This window comes from Fusarium poae, chromosome 1 (genome assembly GCF_019609905.1).
Source record: "Fusarium poae strain DAOMC 252244 chromosome 1, whole genome shotgun sequence".
Taxonomy (NCBI): domain Eukaryota; kingdom Fungi; phylum Ascomycota; class Sordariomycetes; order Hypocreales; family Nectriaceae; genus Fusarium; species Fusarium poae.
This window is the reverse complement of record NC_058399.1, coordinates 10,652,940-10,675,474: the sequence shown is the minus strand read 5'-3', so window position 1 is coordinate 10,675,474 and position 22,535 is coordinate 10,652,940. Positions and strand designations below refer to the sequence as shown.

General features: G+C 24.3%; 4 protein-coding genes across 4 annotated transcripts; 1 reads left to right on the top strand and 3 right to left on the bottom strand.

The window, feature by feature from the left end:
* Window positions 1-1,142: 1,142 nt before the first annotated feature.
* FPOAC1_003451 (uncharacterized protein) lies at window positions 1,143-2,078 on the bottom strand (the record flags this gene model as incomplete). Its single annotated transcript, XM_044848017.1, has 1 exon — window positions 1,143-2,078. One exon carries the CDS (start codon window positions 2,076-2,078, stop codon window positions 1,143-1,145), a length of 936 nt encoding a protein of 311 aa, XP_044713933.1.
* Window positions 2,079-2,572: 494 nt separating this feature from the next.
* On the bottom strand, window positions 2,573-3,532 carry FPOAC1_003450 (uncharacterized protein; the record flags this gene model as incomplete). Its single annotated transcript, XM_044848016.1, has 1 exon — window positions 2,573-3,532. One exon carries the CDS (start codon window positions 3,530-3,532, stop codon window positions 2,573-2,575), a length of 960 nt encoding a protein of 319 aa, XP_044713932.1.
* Window positions 3,533-19,640: 16,108 nt separating this feature from the next.
* Window positions 19,641-20,492, top strand: FPOAC1_003449 (uncharacterized protein; the record flags this gene model as incomplete). The annotated part of the gene is made up of 2 exons (XM_044848015.1): window positions 19,641-20,170; window positions 20,219-20,492. The coding sequence occupies 2 exons, from the start codon at window positions 19,641-19,643 to the stop codon at window positions 20,490-20,492; spliced, it is 804 nt and encodes a 267-aa protein (XP_044713931.1).
* Window positions 20,493-20,665: 173 nt separating this feature from the next.
* On the bottom strand, window positions 20,666-22,010 carry FPOAC1_003448 (uncharacterized protein; the record flags this gene model as incomplete). The annotated part of the gene is made up of 2 exons (XM_044848014.1): window positions 20,666-21,856; window positions 21,903-22,010. 2 exons carry the CDS (start codon window positions 22,008-22,010, stop codon window positions 20,666-20,668), a joined length of 1,299 nt encoding a protein of 432 aa, XP_044713930.1.
* Between the last annotated feature and the right edge of the window lie 525 nt (window positions 22,011-22,535).

Here is a 22,535-nt window from a genome sequence, read left to right as displayed (position 1 = left end):
ACTATTGAAATGTGGAACTCTAACAAGCACTGGCCCGCCAGAATACACATTTTGCATTTGGCGAGAAGATCGTGGGCCTTGATAGAAAGCTCATCGACTGTGAGTGGCAGTAAATCGAGATCTCACTTGCCATGGGAGCACCACATCGTCTTGGCAGCCTGTGCACAACAGTCCGACGCCTTGGTTGAACCCAGGCGACTGACTCAATCTCCGCAAAAAGAAGATGTATATTGACATAATCGGGTAGCAGTATAAGTCAGGTACCGGTGCGACAAGTCCTGTCCAAGGTTGGATTTGCCGTTGGCATGTCATCAATCGACATCAACCTCTTTGTCTCCGTATAAGTGGAGTTATAAAGTTGTTCCCTGCACAAGTTTGTGGTCAGACTACACACAAGCTTGTACAAACAGATTAATGTTGGCTACTTTTTGTTATATCGTTGGACAGCGACTGTTTAGTTGTTCCACAAGAGATAACATTGAGTTTGTCTACTCGAACTAGATACACCTTTGCCCTTTTACTTTCCTCCGAATAAACCTAGTAGTCCAGTTTTCCAGCGTCCATTCGTTGACATACTCTGTTGGGCAACCCATTGTTGAGAAAGTGGCCGACTTGTTCTTGAGTTGCCACAGAAGGTCATCGCATTGTGTGATGTCGCTTGACCTCGACAAGCGACTCAAGTAATGTCCCAGGTTCATTCTTCATCTTGCTGTTCCAGCGTGATCCCTAATTTAGGCCTCACCACTCTGTCGTCTGGTCATATTCCAAAATGTTCTGAAAGCTACGATCAGAGATTGTAGAAGTGCCCTACGAAACGCCCAACTAGATGTCGAGTCACCTTCTAGAGCAGGCGAATGTTGGGATTACAGAGAGGCTAACCTCAGAGCTTTGAGAAGTCAGTCAAATAGCCCAAGAGTCTGATAGAAAGTAACACAAGTTGGCTTACCGATTTCGTGTCTGTACTTTTGAAGCTTTCCGATTCTTTGGGCCATCTACTGGGTAGCAGAAACGTTAGCCTCCCAAGACGTAGGGTATAAGAATAAGTAGTCTAAGAAGTATAGTCAAAACAGCGTAAACTGACCTACTAACTTCGTCTCTTATGCTTCCAGCGGTCAATTTTTCTGATACCCTGAGGGGCTATGTTACCAAGTCATGAGCCGAATGATCAGAGGTGGGCGAACTTGCCCATTCTTCGCCCTTTCGAATCTTGCGATCCTTTCCAGGCCCTCTAATCTATATGGCAACCTTGCTAGCTTATTTAGCTTCAGGAGCATAACGTCCGAAATCTCACGGTAGATTCGATCTTTATAAACGAATATCGCAGGCGATGTTTCCCCAGGGGTTCTTTTGTGATTTCTTAGATGTTCTTGCATCGCCGGATAGAGTCCCTTGTCTTCCAATTGCTGCCTTTTGCGGGGTTTTCCTTTGCCGATTTTTCCTTTCCGGATATTGTCTGAATCAAGCAGAATATACAGAATTTTGAGGTCGTTAAAAATGCGAAGGGTTCTGCTTAACGCGGCTTCGGTATTCGACCAAAGGCCAAGGTTGGGTTGATAAGGGAAAGCGGCATATTTGACAGGTATGTTACCAGAAGGGAGCCCGGCGTGGGTGAAGATTGAAGTCCATGGGTTAGAAATAATAACGAGTTCATAAGAGGTGTAGATCCTCTGGTGGACCGTTGCTATATTCATAGGGCCCTCTGAATGAAACAGCCAATATTGGCCTTCACGGACTACAGTCGGCGACCAGGTGCCTCGAGGATCTTCGTATTCCCACGTCAACTTGTTCACTATCTTTCCGATGATCAGCCACGAACGTCGACAGGTCAGCATTAGGTCCTGGCGGGTGTGATATAAAGGTTTGTCGCGACGACTACTATATCCTGTTGCATCCAGGCGCTGCAAACACCAATGTGTTGTACCGTCAGGGTTGTATTCTTCTGTAAAATTGACGATGTGGGCATTTGGGACTACATTTTCGAATGCGAGCTTCCAGATCTCATCCTGAATCTCCAGAGGCAGCTGAGGGAACCTATGAAAGGTTTTGAGTCCTCTTGATGGTTTTTGCCGTCGAGGCATGACGGAAGCTGGGTGCGATAGTGGTGGAAGAGGATGAGGAGGCGGAGGACGAGGAAGAGTAGGAAGAAGGATGTGATGGTAGAAGAAGGCATAAAGTGGGAAATATTTATGGTCGATACAGGATCATCTGCCTAGAACTTCACCATGCATGGTTGTGAATGTTAAAGCAGGAAGTGATAGTGTTGAATCTGATCTTCCCGGCCATACCCTCTTTCACTCCCAAGCAATCATTAGATCAAAGGGCATAGTAACTGAACACACGACAACATCATATCACCCCTTCTTAGTACGAACCAGGATGCTTTAGTTCTTCTTATTCCGACCTTTAGGTTATGATATATTGATTAGTTACACAATATGCTTGCCTACTAACACCAATGCACCAATACACTCCTACTAAAATAAACTCTAAGCACAGCATTCTAGTACTGGACCAAGCCAATATTCTATAGACTCTTCCAAATTGCACATTCCTTGACTCTATTGAGGGCATGCTACCAAGTCATGAACCGGATGATCAGAGGTGGTTTATCTCCACCATTCTTCGCTCGTTGTTCCTTTGCGATCTGTTCCAAGTGGGTAACTGCCAAGGGCAAACCACCAAGTTTGCTCAGCTTTAATAGCAGCACGTCCGAGATTTCATGATAGACCCGGTCACGGTACTGGAATCTGGTGGGTGAAGTTTCCTCCCGACTTCTTTTATATCGGTCAAGATGCTGTTTCATCGCCGGTAGGAGATGCAAGACTTCAAATCGCTCTCCTTTGCGGATTTCGTCCGGGTGAAGGAGGATGTATAGAATTTGAAGGTGGTCGAGAACGTGGAATATCTGGTCCATGAAATATCTGCGACCCCGTGCCATGACCCTTTCCCAGCTTCCATCACTAGACAAGTAAGGGATAGCAGCGTACTTGACCGATGTGCCTATGTCAGGGCGGTTCGCAATGGACAGTATATTGCCTCCTAGCCATGGATTGGAAATGATAATGAGGTCACGAGAAGTATAGACCTTTTGAAGTGGTGGCGTTGCTGGTATCATTACTGTCTTTGTATGAAAGTCGTGATAACCACCGTGATAAATGACGCGCCAATTAACGTAACGATTATGAGGAGGGGGGTGTGAGAATGACTGTACGGCTGGGTGGTAATGTTGTTTCCGCTGCTTGATGATCTTCTCGACGATCAGTCGCGAACGTTGACAGGTCTGCACCAAGGCTTCGCGGGCAGGAGATACAGGCTTCATACGACTACTGTATCCTGTTACAATCAGGCGCTGCATAATCGGCGCAGCTGTCTGCTGTCCGGCAATTCTTTCATGAACAATGTTGACGATATGAGCAGCCGGGACGTCATTGTCGAGAGCAAACTTCCAAATCTCATCCTGCATCTCCAGAGGCAACTTGGGAAAGCTCGGAAAACTGGTAGGTTTTTTTGACGGTTCCTTGTGTTGAGACATGATGGACGTTCAACTGAAGTGTGTTGGTAGAAGTAAGGATGTGGTGTAAAAATGAGACGTGAGATGAAAAGAGTACGGAAAGGGAGAGATTTATATATGTGTTGATTCAGAATTTTTTGCTCAGAGTCATCTTTTAATCATTAAACTTCGAGGAACACCCACATCAAGCTCAGGGCCATGAATGTTAAAGCAGACAGTGACAGTGACAGCCAGTCAATTATCCCGCTTTCATCACCCAAGCATGCACTTCCGTCAAAGGATACAGTGAGTCAACGCCGGTGATAACAGAGTACCGATTATTATAGCGAAATAATATGCTATTGATCTTTGTACTTAGATCTTTGTGTGGTGATTGAGGATGAACAAGTAGGCTGCTGGGAAGATATTGCCTTTGTATTGTAAGAATAAGGTTGCTTCATGGAATGCACGCCTAAAGAATATACTTTTAGGACAACCCCATCAAACAAATATTGATCAGTTACACTATAATTTACCTGTCTACCTGTCAGCCATCAACAGGCACCTATTGAGATCCTTTCAGAGTACTAGACTGGACCAACAACTTACCATCCCTTACAAAGAGCCCATTCGTCTACCATTAAATCCATTGTGGGTGCTAAGATGAAATTGCCCTGTTGATAGTGAGTGATCAATACATGAAAGTTTATAAGTGAAGTCGGAAAGTCAAACTCCGACCACCGACCATAACTGGAAAAAACCGGACCCATATTCCCAAAGCCAATCCATCCCGGCGCATTTACGATCTAAGCGTGGATCCCGGGATCTAGTACCTGCATATCCGGATATACATATAAAACATATAACTTTTATATATCTAGATATATATATAGGCTATATTAGCTAATTCTACTTCTATATATACCTTTTTCTTTTAATATATATTTAATCTATTAAATTAAATATATTATTATTATTAATTTTATTTAATTTATTATTATTTTAATAATAATAGCTTTAATTAATTTTAATTTTATTAATTAAGATATTTTTTATTTTTTTAATATAAATATTATTAATATATTTATATAAAAATATAATAATTTTCTTAATAATATCTTTTTACTTAAGGATATATATAGTAATTAAAATAAATTAATTAAAGCTATTAATAAGTAAATATTAAAAAGAGGCTATATTTTCTTAATAAAAAGGTCTTTTAAGACCTTAAGTAATAAAATAAAGGTCTTTTTTAATTATAATTAAGGTTATAGAATAAATAAGATTATTCTTAATAATAAAAGAAAAAAGAAAATTATAATATATTAAATTAAATATAAATTCTTTATATTTATAAAAAAAAAAAATTAATAAGAGCTATTTTATTAATAAGACTTTAAATATAATAAATATAACTATCTTATAAGTAATAAAAAAGGCCTTACTTATTTAATATATTATTAATTTATAAAAAAATATTAAAAAGAAGTTATAAAGCTTATAAAAGCTAATTATATATTATATATAATTTATAACTATTTTAAATAGAATATAAAGAAGATTAAAATTAAGCTTTTTAATTAAGATATTTATAACTATATCTATAAGGTTAAGTAAGACTTATTTAAAGGTTAAAACTATATTAAAGCCTTAATAAATTATTTAATTAATAAAGGTTTTTAATATTAAGTTAATATTAATAGAGATTAATTAAAATTAAAATATATAACTTATAGTAAATAAAGCTATAAGCTTAGAAATTTAATAATAATATAATAGTATTAATAGTAATAAAAGTAATAATACTATAGGGCTTAATATAAGTCTAAACCTTATATAAGAATATAAGCTTTAAATAGATAGTAAAAAATTCTCTTTTTCTTATAATATAATAATAAAAATAAAGAAGTTATTAATATTAATATTTAAAGTTAATATAATATATAAGTTATTTTAATTAATTATTTATATAATAATAATTAATTATTAATAGTCTATATAAATATATCTTATTAAGTAGGCTTTAACCTTATAAATAATAGCCTTAAGGCCTTAGCCTATAGAAATAATAATTAATATAATAATAAGGAAAAATTAACTATTATATTAGCTAATAATAAAGAATAAGCTAAAGATCTATATTAATTAACTTTTAACTAGAAAAAGCTTAAAAATACTAAAGTTAATAATATATATAATAATAAGCTTAATATTATATTAATTTAATTTAGTTATTAAGTCTTAATCTTTTTATATTTTATTAAATTAAATTATATTAATTAGATTCTATAGGAAGAAAAATAATTTAATACTTTATATTAAAAGCTAGATTAAGAGATTAAACTATTAATATAAAAAGAGGTATTTCTAAAGGTAATATAGTTAAGTAATTATATACTTTAAATTATAAACCTAGAGATAATTATTTATATTATAAAGATATTTAAACTATTTAATAATCTATAATAAATAATTAGCTATTTATTTAGTTATAATAGTTAAAATAATAAGGTTAATTAGAATTATTAGAATTTTAAAATATTAGTTTTTTATATAGTTATTTTAAGTTTAATAAGAAGTTTTAAGCTTAATTAAGGGCTTTTTTTAAAGATTAGTAAATATTATATAAATATATTATATAATAACTATTTAAGTAAATATAAATAATTGCCTATAATAAGTATAATTTTAACTAGTAGTTTTAATAGTAAAATAGAGATTAATAGATAAAATTTATATTATTTTTATATCTAGAGTTAATTTAATATATTAAATTATATCTATAGATTATAATCCTTAATTATATATATAAGACTAATAACTTTATTAAAATTACTAATACTTATAATTATAAGAGATTATAGTAATTATATAATATAGTAAGAAGTTAAGTATATAATTAAGTTTAATTATTTATAATATTAATAAAGCTTTTACTTTAGCTTTTTAATTTTATATTAAACTCTTAACTATATATATAAATTTCTTTATTTAACTTTAACTTAAATAGAGTTTCTTATTACCTAGAATACTTATATTTATCTTTAATAATTTAAATAAGAACTTTTAATTCTATAAACTATAATATATATTAATTTATTATATTTTAAAAAGCAATTTACCTTTCTATAAAGCTAGTCTTACCCTTAATATAATAATATATTATATTAAATTATTATATTTCCTATTAAATCTATTATAAGTCTCCTTAAGGGATAAAGAGGCTAGGGAGTTATAAAATTTTATAGTTAAATATAGCTAGTATTATATTATCTTTAATTAATAGTAATTATTTTATAGAGATATATTTTAGCCTTTTTATTATAAGGGTATATAATATATAATAATTCTAAGAGGAAGGATTGTTATATATACTTATATAAGCTAGTTATATAAGTATAAGTAAGTCTTTAAAACCTCTTAATTTAAAACTTATTCTTATAATAATAAAAGAATTATCCTCTTTCTTATCTATTAATATTATATTACCCTTATAATTCTATATTAAATAGTAATAGCTATAGCTATAAGGACCCCTTTCTATTTAAGCTATTAATATACTTAACTATCTATATTAAATATACCTTTTTTCTAATAACTTAATTAAAAAAACTAAAAATTAATTTATTAAAATTTAAACCTTAGTCTTATAAAAATAAGGTTTAAGCTTTATTAAGTAGCTAATTATTATATATTCTTATATATTAACTTAAACCTACTTAAATATAATATTTTTATATTAATATAATATATTAGCTATTTTAAAAAGCTTTATAAATTAATCCTTTTAAATATATACTTTTAATAAAAGAAAAGGCCTTTTAATTTAATTTTACTTTATAAAGGTAATTAATAATATAGCCTTTATTCTAGCTCTAAAGAGTTAAGGCATTTAATACTATATTTATAATTAAAATATAAACCTTTATATTAATTAAATAGAGATAATTTAATATTCTAAGGAAAAGAAAAAAAGGTATTTAGAAAATATTTATAATTAATATTAATACTTATATTCCTTTAAAGTATAAATCTAAGGATTATAGCCTTTAACCTTTAGACTAAATTAAGGAAATTATTAATATTTTTTTTAATAAGGATATTAAATATAATTAGTATTTATAAGGCTTAATTAAAGCTATTATAATAATAATAAGATTATAATATAATAAAAAAAAGCTTTTATATTTAAATACTGCCTATAATAAAAAATCTATAATATAACTAGAAAAGCTTAATTCCCCTTTATAATTAAATTTATAGTATATAATTAAAAAGAGAAATAAAGCCTCTTTATATTACTTTAATAAAGAATATATTATACTTATTATTAAATAATAAAGTATTTATTACTTAAAATTTAATACTCTTTTAAGAGATTAATAAGAATTAAAATATAATATTTAAATAGATATAAAAAGTAATCTTAAAAATAATTATATATTTACTTTAATATTACCTATAGTATTATAATAATTTAATATTAAATTAGTTATAATATAGACTAGATTATTTTAATAAATACTAGCTTAATTTACTTCTATTTATTCTAAAGAAAATAATAACCTTCTTCTTATTATTAATATAGTAAAGAATAATTAATAATACTTTTCTTTATATAATTTAAATTAAATAAATAATAATATTAAGTTTATTTTAATTTATAAGAAAAATATAATTACCTAGGGAATTAAATTCTATTAATTAATTAATAAATACTTTATTAAAATAAAATTAAAAATTATAATTATATAAAACTATAATATTATAATATAAATCTAATAATTTATCTCTTATAATATTAATAAATATATATTAATTTATAACTTTCTATCTTTTCTTTATACTTAAATATCTTATTTAACCTACTTTCTATAGTAATAAAAAGAAATTATAAAAGTATTTTAAATATACCTTATAACCTAGAATAATTAAGCCTTATTAAAGATTACTTATTATTTAAATATTCTCCTTAAACTAAAAGTAATTAGACTTTCTATTTAACTATAATAAATTAATTTACTAAGTATTAATAATTAATAATACCTTAATTACTTAAATATCCTAGAATAAACTATAAAGTATATATAAAACTATACTAATAAATACTATTATAATTTAAATTAAGATTATAATTAATAATTAAATATTTAAGAATAAATAGCTATTAATACTTTTTCTATTAATAACTTCTTTAAAAAGATTTAAAAGAAAGTATTTAAAGTATTTAATCCTAGATATTTTAATAATTAATATAATTAAAGATTTATTATAACCTTTAATAAAAAAAGTATTTATATTAATATATTTATATTCTATAAATATTTATTAATATTTAAATACTATAGTAAAGATTATCTTAATAATAGCTATATCTTTATATTAGCTAAAGAAATAAATACTTAATTAATATTTAAAATAGATAAATATAAAAAAGAAAAGGTTTTAAACTTTATAATCTTTAACTTTATAAGAATTCTTATATATTACTTTAAATATTTAAATAGTAAGCTTTAGGCTACTTTATACTCTAATTTATATACTCTCTAGCTTATTAAGAAGAATATTACCTTATTTTAATAAGCTTAATAAAAAGTAAATCTAATTAAATAGCTAGAATACTTTAATAAAGTATTTATTCTTTTTATTATCTTTATTATAATTAACCTTAAAGTTAATTATTTTTTCTTATATCTTAATAAGAATATCTAATTAATAGACTTTATTTATATCTATAAAAACTATTATTATATTATTATATAAATAGCTAACTAAGACTTCCTTAAGTTTAGCTTTAATTATAATTAGTAATATAAAAGTAATTCCTATAGAAATAAGTATTAAGATAATAATTAAAACTATAATAATTAAAAAGACTCTTATTATTTAAATAGATATTAAAGTAGCTATTAAAGAGATAAATAAAATTATAATTAATAATATAATAATAAATATAATAAGAAATAAACTAAGAAATAAAATAAATTTAAATAAGATAATTAATATACTTAATTATATAAAAAAGATTATATTTAAGAAAAAAAAAAGGTTTATTTTAAAAAGTATTATCTTATTATAGAAAATAATACTTTAAAAGATATATTTAATATATAGCTAGACTATAATTATTATAATAATAAATATAAATTTAATAATAACTATTTAATTAGCTTAATATTATTATAAAAAGCTTATCTTAGCTTTATAACTATTAAATAAGATTTACTAAATATCTTAAGAAAAGATACTTTCTTATTAACCTTTATATTAAAAATATATAAATATAAAATATATAACTATATATTTATTATAAAAGCTTTACTATAAGAATACTTAAGAGTATAAATATATATCTTATCTATTTAGCTTTTAAATAAAAATACTCTTATTAAAACTAAGTATTATATTTATTATTAATAAGATTTCCTATCTTATAATAAGCTATATTACTATATTAAGAATAGCTATAATAATATAAATTATTATTATTAATAGGTTATAAATACTATTACTTAAGACTGCCTTAATACTATTAATAATACTATAGGCAGCAGTATTATTAATTTAAATTAAGAAAACTAGGAAGTTATTACTCTTAATATATAGAATATAACTTAATTCCTTATATTTACTATATATAAAATTAATAGGAATTATATTTACTTAAGATTTTAAATCTATAGTAAGTATAAAGATCTCTTTATTACTATTTATATAAATATTAACTATAGAAAACCTATTATTAGCTAGGCCTAATTAAATACTTTAAATTATAAAATTAAGAAGAAAAAATTAATATATATTAGAGATATTAATAATAAAGTAAATAAACCTTATAATAAATAGGCTATATTCTCTTTTTATATTAATAATATTTATAAGAATAGAGATAATATTAATATAATTAAATTTAAATATAATACTTAAGTTTAAAATAGAATATTATTATTATTATTAATTACTTTCCTTAAAAATAATTAAATAGTATCCTATAGTATTAATATTATAAATATAATATAATATTTTAATTATACTTTATTAAGAGATTTCTATATTTTTTTTTAAATTATATAACTTATTAAAAAGGTATTATAATAAGTATAAGCAGTTTATACTATAATAATCCTAGCTAAAGAGTTTTACTTTATTCTAGCCTCTTAAAAAGAAGTTCTTAAAGGATATCCTTATATATTCTATAGATTACTAATAACTATAGTTAATAGTCTTATAAATATTATTAACCCCCTAGGTATTATAATTACTAATAATATAGATTTTAATATCTATATATCTTAAAAATAAAAGCTTAAAAACCTTAAAGAATATAAAGAATAGTAATTATATTTAATTTTTATATAGAAATTAGTATTTATAGCCTTTATAATAGCTAATATAATTATTCTTTTAATAAGTTTAAAAAAAGAATTTATTTAAAGTCTATAAATAAATATATAAGTATTATTATTAACTAAGTTTACTTTATCCCTTGCCCTTAAGGCTATTACCTTTAGTATTAATAACCTAAGAATAAGAAACTTAATATATAAGATTATAATACTAAAGTTAATTATATATAAATAGCTAAAAACTATATTTAATACTATTATAATTAATATTATAAAAGCTTAAAGAAACTAGTATAATTAGAAATACTAATTATTAATAATACTTATTAAATTCTTAAAAAAAGAATTAAATATATCTATTAATATACTTATTATTAAGAATAATATTAACTTAATTATTAATATTATAAATTTATTAAGTCTCTATAGACTTCTTTATAAGGTTTAAATATAATAATAGCTAGATTTACTTAAGATTATTATAAGTAATAGTATTTATATTTATAATAATAGATTACTTTTTATATAATAAGCTAACTAGCTTATATATAAATTCTTTACTATATAAATTAATAAAGGTCTTATTTATATTAATAAAGGTAATAAAATAATTATTCCCTTTATAAATAATTAATATAAATATAAAGTATTTTAATAACTTTATATTTATAATATAAAGAATAAAGAATTTATTAATAAAATATTTAATATACTATATTATAAAGGATATATAGAATAAATTTAATAATTTACCCTCTTTATAGCCTTAGTATTTATAATATAAAGAAAGGTTAATAATAAACTAAAAGTATATATAGTTATTAATTTATAAGTATTTAATAAAGTTATTATATTTAATTACTATTTTTTACTTAAATAAAAAGATATTATTAATACTTTATAGAGAGTAATATATATTTCTATTATAAATATATTTACCTTTTTTTATTAATTTAAAATTAAATTAAAATATTATAATTACTTTACTATTATAAGTTATTAAAGACTTAAGAGATTAATAATTATATTAATAGGTTTTTATAATTCCTTAGTATATATATAAAGATATATAGATTATTTACTTTATTTTTTCTAAAGATTCTATTAAGCCTTTATTAATAATATTATTATTTTTTTATAATTAATAATTAAATACTTTAAATATCTTTAAACTCTATTTACTTTATTTAAGTTTAAAAATCTTATTATTAATCTAAAGAAAAACTAATTTAAATATCTAAATACTTATATTCTTAGCTTTAAAATTAATACCTTTAGTTTATTAATAATAGCTAAGAGAGTAATAATATTTATTACTTTTAAATTCTTAATATAATTAATAGCTCTAGAATAATATATTAAAGTAATTAATTATATTAAGTATTTAATTCTATATTATATAAAACTTATTAAACTATTTTAATAATAAAAAGTTATTTTATTAATTAAAAGTTATTAAGATAATAAGATTATAAATAATAATAAAGAATAGAAAATAGCTTATATTAAAATAATTTACTATAATCTTATACTTAAAGAGTTAATATCTTTTAAAGTAGTTTAATTTAAAATTACTTTTAATAAAAGAATATTTTATTTAAACCTTATTAAATAACTATTTCTTTAAATTAATATTAATCTTTAATAAGGCTTTAATACTATTCTTTATTATATTAAAGATAATTATATATAAAAAGAAAGTATTTATATCTTAATTAATATTATCCTATTTATATACTTCTTAAGTTATACCTTATTATTAGCTAAATATAAATATAAGCTAATTAAGCTTAAAATAGCTTACTTTATTTAGGCTATATATTACCTTAAGGCTTAAATTAGATTATTTAAAGGATTTTTAATAGTTTTTATTAATTACTTTATAATTAAATCTATTATTAAGAAAATAATACTTAAAATATTTAGCACTAATTAAGTAAACTAAAGGCTTATTAATACTTTTATTTATTTATTTAAATATAATTTATATATTTTCTATATCTTAAGGAAAAAAAACTTTATTCTTAATACTTTAAGTTAATTAAAAGTTAAAAAGTTAAATAAAAATATTAATTAAATAAAATTAAACTACTTAGTATTAAATAATATACTTATTAGTATTAAAGCTATAATAATATTAAAGATAAAAGTTTACTTCTTAATAGAATATATTAATAATAATAAGTATAAACTTATAATTAAAATAATCCTATTTAATAGTAAGCTTATTACTATAGATATTTTAAATAGTAAGGTTACTATTAATACTTTTAAGCTTAAGATTCTTTTTATCTTATAATAAAGACTACTTTATAATTATAATAATAAAAGAATATATAGACTCTATATTCTCTATAAAATAATACTAAAAATCTTAATAATAATATATAATAATAAATATTACTTTAAAATTAAGAAAATAACTTAAGAATTATCTAGCCTATTTATTTATAACCTTTTATACTAAATTAAAAAGTATATTTATACTTATAAAATATACTACTTAAATTAAATTAATTAATAAAAATAAATTAGTAATTATATACCTATTTAATTACTTACTTAATTAATATATACTATTATAATAGATTTTATTATTAAATTACTACTTATTCTCTTAAAAGGCTTTCTATAGGCTATAGATAGTTTTAATCTTTTTAATTAATTAATAATAATTACTTATATAGCTAATAAAAAAAACTTATTAATTCTTAGTTATTCTATTTATTTTATTAAAAACTAGATAATTACTTTAATTAAATTCTTTATATTAATTAACTAGGGAATACTTTAAATTATTATTTTAAATAGAGATAAATAATTTAATAGTTCTTTTTAATAATCCTTATAAAAAGAATTTAATTATAAATTAACTATAACTATAGCTTATTACCTTAAAGCTAATAAACTATTAAAATAAAAAAATTAAACTATTAAGATTATATTATATTTTTACTATATTAAGAATCTTAAAGCTAACTAGAGTTATTTATTATTAAGTTTATAATTTAATTTAAATAGAGTATTTAATATTAGTATAAATATATCTGCCTAAGAGTATTTTTATAAGTTTAAACTAAATAATACCCTTAACCTTTTTAATAATAATAAAAAAGTATCTAACTTATTATTCTTTTAAGAGACTATTTAATAAAATACTTAATTAATATTTAACTTTATAGCTATAAAGGGAAAAAAAGCCTATAATAAGAAATACTAACTTATTATCTTTAAAGTTAATAATAAAATATATCTTTAATTATATAATAATTATTATTTACTTAAGAAACTATTATATAAGTAATTATAATAATAAATAGGCCCTTTTTATATTAAGTAAATAGTTAATAGTCTAGCCTATAAACTTAAACTCCTTTTTAATTAAATAATATATTTAATTATCTTAATTAAGTATTTAATATTTATATATATTAATAACTTTATTAAAAAAGAATCTAGCTTTATTAAAAAAGACTTAAATAATAAAAAATAATATAAAATTAATTTCCTAATTAAATATTAAATATATTACCTTAAGTATAATAGTATATTATTTAAAGGATTTATAATATAATAGAAAGGTTAAGGCCTTAAGTATAATACTTAGGTTAAAATGCTAAATATTAATAAAGGTATTATTACTAAGTATTATATAAAGTACTTAAAGGAGTTTAAAGATAATAAGAAGTATTATAATAAATAATAGAAGAAATTACTTAAGAAAAAGTAATTAATTAATTAATTCCTATATAATAAATATATATATAATACTAAGGACTATATTAGCTCTTTTTAAGGCTAATATATAATATATAATAATTCTAAGAGGAAAGATTATTATATATACTTATATAAGCTAGTTATATAAGTATAAGTAAGTCTTTAAGACCTCTTAGTTTAAGACTTATTCTTATAATAATAAAAGAATCATCCTCTTTCTTACTTATTAATATTATATTACCCTTGTAATTCTATATTAGTATATAGACTTTAAAATTAAATTAAGGTTATATATAAGGCTTTAATAATCTAGCTATAAATATACTAGAAATACTATATATATTACTTAATTATTAAGCTATTATCTTTTAACTAGATTATAAAGTAATATATAATTAATATTATAATTATAATTTAAGTTAACTTAGTATATTATATAAATAATTAAGGTAGGATAATTTATATTTTTTTTCTTAGTAATCTTATTAAATAAAAAAAAAGAAAATATATAATATTATTATAATTTTAATAGAGTTTTTATTCTTTAATATAAAGTTAACTTTATTAAACCTTATTAAAAAGTATAGCCTTATAGCCTTATAATATTATTTTATTATTAAAGTTTATTATTCTTAAGTATTTTATTTCTTTATAAAATAATTAAAATCTCAGTTATATATTATATAAGACTAATAAATATAAAATACTTCTTTTTAATATTATTAAAGTTAATAGCCTTAAGAATACTTTTTATATTACCTTTAGATTTATTAATTATAAAGAAGAAGCTAATTTTATTTAAATCCTCTTAAACCTTTATTAACTATATTAAGTAAATATAATTAATCTTTTAAATATTATATTAATAAATAGATATTTTATTTATATTAATATTATTATTTTTATTAATTATTTTCTTAAGGCTATAATATATATATATATTTAATATATTAAATATACTATTTTAACCTTTTATAAGCTAGGCTTTAAAAAGGATCTTAATAATACTTAGGGAAAAAGTAAATAAAGTAATTTTTTTAAGCTTTAATAAGAGGTTATATTTACTTTAATAAAGGATATTTACTTTAAGTAATTAAAAAAGCTTATAAATAATTATTTAAAGTTATATTTAAAGGAAATAAACTATTTAATTAAAATTTAATTTTACCCTTATAAATATATATTTATCTTAGTATTTATTAATAAAATTATATACTTTAAATATTAAGCTATTTTATAAATTAAAGGTATTTATATATTAATTAAAATAAAATACCTAGGTATAAAGTAAATTAACCTTTTTAAAGCCTTTAATAATATTAAATAGATTATTAATTATTAACTTATATAACTCTAAGGTACTTAAGAGTATTAAGCCTTATTAAAGCTTATATATTAAATTACTTTTTCTAATTATCTATATAGGTAAATATATAGTTAAGTATTATATAAGTCTTTAAAAAAAGTTAAAAAGTAATAAAAAAGAATATCTTTAATTCTCTCTTTTTATATAAAGAGATTTAATTAATCTCTTAGGCTATTATATATATATTACCTATTAGAATTAATATAATAAAAAGAGCTTTTTACTATTAATAACTTTAATAAATATTAATATTTATATTAATATAATAACCTTTTAATTATTATTAAGTCTTACTATATATATAATTACTATATAGCTTTAAGTTAATTATTAGCCTTAAGTATATAGTATAAACTATTATTTTTTAAGATAATTAAAAGATTATTTTTAAAATTAAAAAAAAAGCCTTAAATTTACTTTACTTATAGTATTTAAGGCTATATAAAGAACTTATAATAATATATTAAATATTATAATATTAAATTCTATAAAGATAATAAATTATTTTATTAAAAAGCCTTTATTAAGAAAAAAATATATTACTTTTTAATACTTATATTACCTTTAGAAATATAAGAATTAATATTACTATATAATCTTTTATATAGCTATTTACTTAATTTATATTATTTTTAAAAAGAGCTATATAAAGTATATATTAAGTATTTATAGTATAAGAAGGCCTAGTATAATACTTAATTAAAAAGGTTAATATTTATAAATTAAGGATATTATAAGATAATTAGGCTTTTATTATAATATAATATATTATTATATTAATAATATAAATTAAATATATAAATAAAGCCTTTTATAAAGTCTTTAAAGGTAAATAAATTAAAAGATTAAATAATTAAAGAGCTAAATAGTTAAATTAATAATAAGAATTACCTTAATAGTAAAGCTAAAGCTTTTAAAAAGTAACTTCTAGAGAAATATAGTCTTTTATATAGTAATTAATAAAAAGGCCTTCTTAATATAATATTAAGGATAAATAAAGAAAAGAATCTAATTATAAAATAGCTAGTATATAAAGGTTAAATTACTTATACTTAAAAGGAGATCTTTTAATTAAAAAGTTAATTAATATATATATTTAAAATTAATTTAAAAAGGTAAATTAATAAGTATATAGATTATTAATTAATTATATTAATTAATTTAATTAATTTATTTATTATTTAATATATTAATATATATCTCTTTTATATAATATTATAATTATAAATCCTTATAGTTAAAATAAAGTTACTTTATAAAAGGTTATATTAATTTAAATACTTTACTATTAGTTTTTTTCTAGCTATTATATAATAATTATTTATATATTATTAAATAAAGAAAAAAAAGGTAATTAAATAATATATTAATTATATTAATATAATATTATTTAGTATTTTTTTTTTACTTTATAGCTATTTTTAAAAATAATAATTATTAATTAAATTTAGCTTATATAAATATATTTATAAGGCTATATAAGGCTATAGATTTTATATACTTATTAAGATATTAATAAAGTATAATAATATTAAAATAATTATAATAAATACCTTAATTTACTATATTTCTTATTATACTTAATTAATTTACCCTTAAGGAAATACTTAGTTAATATATATATTATTTATTTATACTATTTAAATTATTAAAATATATATTATTATTCTTATAGCTAGTATAAACTAAGTTAACTTAAAAATTAATATTCTATTTACTTAATATACTATATTATACTTTATAAGGCTTTATATAGTAAAAATAAATATAATATCTAGAATAAATTAAGCTTAATATTAATCTATTATACATAACTGAGATTTTAATTATTTTATAAAGAAATAAAATACTTAAGAATAATAAACTTTAATAATAAAATAATATTATAAGGCTATAAGGCTATACTTTTTAATAAGGTTTAATAAGATTAACTCTATATTAAAGAATAAAAGCTTTATTAAAATTATAATAATATTATATACTTTCTTTTTCTTTACTTAATAAGATTACTAGAAAAAAAAATATAAGTTATTCTGCCTTAATATATAATATACTAAGCTAACCTAGATTATAATTATAATATTAATTATATATTACCTTATAATCTAGCTAAAAGATAATAGCCTAATAGCTAAATAATATATATAGTATTTTTAATATATCTATAGTCAGATTATTAAAGCCTTATATATAACCTTAATTTAATTTTAAGGTCTATATACTTTTATAATAAAAAGGCTAAAATATATCTTTATAAGATAATTATTATTAATTAAAGATAATATAATATTAACTATATTTAATTATAAAATTCTATAATTCCTTAGTTTTCTTATCCCTTAAGAGGACTTATAGTAAATTTAATAAGAAATATAATAATTTAATATAATATATTATTATATTAAAAGTAAAACTAGCCTTATAAAAAAGTAAATTACTTTTTAAAATATAATAAATTAATATATATTATAGTTTATAGAATTAAAGGTTTTTATTTAAACTATTAAAGATAAGTATAAGTATTCTAGGTAATAGCTTTTTAATATATTCTAGCTATAGTAGCCTAAATAGGAAACTCTATTTAAATTAAAGTCTATAGATAAAGAAATTTATATATATAGTTAAGAGTTTAATATAAAGTTAAAAAGCTAAAGTAAAAGCTAACTTTATTAATATTATAAATAATTAAACTTAATTATATGCTTAATCTCTTATTATATTATATAATTACTATAATCTCTTATAATTATAAGTATTAGTAGTTTTAATAAAGTAATATTAATCTATAATATTATTAAGTTACTTAATATATTAAATACCTTAAACTTAATATCTATATAATATAATAGTTTATACTATTAGCTAATTATTTAAATAGTAATATATAATATTAATAAATTAAATTTAAATAATTAAAAATAAGCTTAATTATTAAAAATAATTAAAATAATATTAATTTACTTAATCTTAAAAGCTAAAAAAATTAAAAGTAAATAATATAATTAATCTATTCTTTTACCTATATATAAAAGCCTTAAAGGCTAAAAAAAAAATAAGCTATTTTTCTTATAAAAAAACTAAAAGTATTATTATTAATTATAAAAAGCTAAAATATAAATTAATTATTAAAATTAAAAAAAAAAATCTAATTATTTAAAATAATAATATTATTTTTAAAGATATTAAAGCTAGGCCTATTATTTAAATTATTATTATTAAATATTATTAAAGACTATTTTTTATAATAAATTAATATTAAATTAAAATAATTTAATAGTCTTATAAGCTAAAATATATATATATAAAGCTATATTATAATTTAATTATATATTAATATAGAAAGATATATTTAATAATATTATAATTTAAAGAATAAGATTATAATACTATAAATATAGCTAAATTAATAAATAATTAAGCTATAACTTATCTATAGATAATAAATTATAATATTAAATTACTATATATAATAAAGAAACTTTAAATAGCTTTAAATAAAGTAAAATAACTAAATTAGGGAGAGGATATATATATAGCTTTATAGAAGGTTATATTATTATATATATATCTGGATATGCAAAAGTTACATGTTTTATACGCACATCCGGATATGCGGGTACTGACACCCCGTGGATCCCCACGACCAATTACGCCATTTTCCTTCGACAATGAATCTTTTTTACTGTTGGCCTTTTTTCTTATCCCGCCCACCCTCACAATGGCAGACAAAAACGACGCTTGTCCCGTTGACCACAAGACCCGCGACGCATGGCTTGCCCAAGCCCGTGAAGCCGAAGCCGCAAAGGCAGCAGCAGCAGCAGCAAAATGCCCCGTCGATCACACAGCACAGCAGCAGCCGAAATCATGGACTCAGACTTTTACCTCGTATCTATGGTCTTCACCTGCACCTTCATCTACACCCGCGCATAAACCCACGTCGAATGGTGGTCTTGATACAGATCGAGTTGTTTCTACGATTCCACGAACTACGAGCGACGCTTCGGCGTGTCCTGTCGATCACGAAAAAGAACCCGCGAGACCAAAGAACCATGAGATGGAAACTGGCATGGATCCCTCAGGAAACTGGGTATATCCTTCAGAAAAAATGTTCTTTGAGGCAATGAAGCGAAAGGGCTATGATGCGAGGGTAGCAGATATGAAGACCGTTGTGCCGATCCACAATGCTGTCAACGAAAGAGCTTGGAAGGAGATCAAGGAATGGGAAGCGCCATATCTCGAGGGTACAACGTAAGTTTCGCAAAAATTATCTCTGTTAATTGTTGCTAACAACAGCAGATGTGGTGGTCCCAAGCTCGAATCTTTCGCCAACAAGATGGACCGCATGACCCCTACAGCTCGCATCAAGACCATGATCGGCTACACTGCCCCGTTTGACCGTCACGACTGGGTTATCGACCGCTGTGGAACAAGAGTTGACTACGTTATCGACTTTTACGCTGGACGACCTGATGGTAGAGGCGGACCAAGTTTCTATCTCGATGTGCGACCAAAATTGAATACGTGGGAGGGTGTCAAGATGCGAGCCAAGCGATGGGCTTTTCTAGCATGATGGCCCTTCGGCCGAACTGTGTAAATGATGTATGATACGTGTGTAGTCCTAGAGATTTGGTTGGCGTTTGGAAAATGTACAATACGGCGTAGCATGGTGTCCCTTGAAACATCAAGACATGGCTTTTGATCACAAACAAATTTCTAAGGTCGTCTTATCATTAAGTACCTAAATTATTCGTCCTTCTTGGTCTCCATGCCTAGACAAAGACGAGTAGGCGCACATGTCTCAAGAGCGTGCGAGTCCAATTTCCACCCTTTCGCAACTATTTCTAGCAAAAGATCCCCTTCCAAAGCTCCTCCCTTTCCAAGAAAAGGCTCAAGACCGCTTCCCTTTTCCTTCGTGTCCCTGGCCCAGGCGATCTTTACAGCCGTGTACCAGGCGTCAATGGCTTGGACAGCAGTGGAATCCTTCCAAAGCATAATCTTGATACTGCCTTCTGACCCAACAAAAAGGGTGCTGCCGTCGTTGACGGTAAACACGTCGATGGTGCGTCCGCTGTTTGTTGCCTTCTTATAACTATCGGCCATTTCGATACGCGCGACTTCCTTGCCTTCTCGATTACGAGCGACGGGCCGCCAGAACAGGATACTCTCGCGCTTAGCGACTTCTTCGGGTGTCATGATCGTGCCAGTCTTGAGGTATTCCTCGAATAGGATAGTCGCGCGCTGTCGATTGAAGTTGTCCATGCACACACTGCGAACGCCGAGATAGTTCATCCACAAGTGGGCGAGAACGAGGGCAATCATGAGAACCACGACGGTATTGTGATCTTCCACATACTTGACGACGAGAGTTCCAACAGCGAGACCGAATAGACCGACGGCTGTTTCCTGACTGGCCTCTTTGGCGTTGAGTTCCGCAAGGTTGTCATGCTTGGCAAAATGTACACTTAAAGCTGCTTTGCTCGCACCTGCTGCGACACCACACAAGGCTCGAAGGGCTTCTCCGGTGGTGAGTGCGATAATCTTCCCGTAGGGACCAAGGTAGGGGCTGTACAGCTCCATGAAAAAAGCAGTGTCATTGAAGAGATCGGCGAGAAATCGGAAGCGCTTGGCGTCGGGCTCTATGCGAAGGCCAAACTGATGAGCAAAAACAATAGTTGCGACACGGGAAATAGCATCTTTGAGGACGGTGAGTAGCATAGCAAAAGTCGCAGACGAATTAGCGTCTCCGACGCCGAGGCCTTGCAGCAACGCTCTGTTGGCAAGAAGAGAGGTAATGGTCGAGAAGAAAGCTTGCATAGAATCGAAAAACTGGTAGTTGAGGTAATCGCTCGAAACAGAATGCGGATATCCAACGGGCATGAAAGCCTCGTGCATAGAAGGAAACCAAGAAGTACGAGCCTTGGCCTTCAAGACGACCTGCAAAGGTTAGCGATGATGCAATACGAAAGGATAAAATACACACATGATTGTCAGGGCCGTGAGTCCATGTTCGAATGTGGTTTCCGGACTTGTCATATTCTGCAATTTCAATCGGTTGGCCGCGGCCAAGATTCTCTGCAAGCTCCTTCATGGTGGTGTTGATGTTGAAAGAGGATGGTTGAAGAGTGGCCGCCTGTAAAGAAAGGCGTTGGCAGACAGGGTTTCACAAGGTCACTGTGGCAGTGCCCCGCAGAGACAAACGTTGCACATTGCAAGGACAGATATTTTGGAGTTTATCATTTCATTCACTGCGGCGCAAGTAAAACCGCTTACCTCTTTGCCGGTCAGGTCTTAGGACTAATAAATCGTCGCTCTTTGTGGAGACAGACGTTGGTTAAATCGGTTCCGAACGATGGACGGACATCTGGGGCTGGCTGTGATCACGAACTCCTGGCCCTTGAGCTAAGGAGTCCAAAATGAATGGGCAGAGAGTCTGATCTAGGTACCTACTATGAATTAATCCATTCGTTTCTCATGACTTAAACGGCCAGCTCTTTTGATACCCCAAGGCGGCTGATCGGGTCCGGGGACATCTGGGGCCGGACAGTTCGGACGGCCCCACACAGTGATCAATGACATGATCAGAGGCAAGAGCATGAGTAACGGAATCATTCCG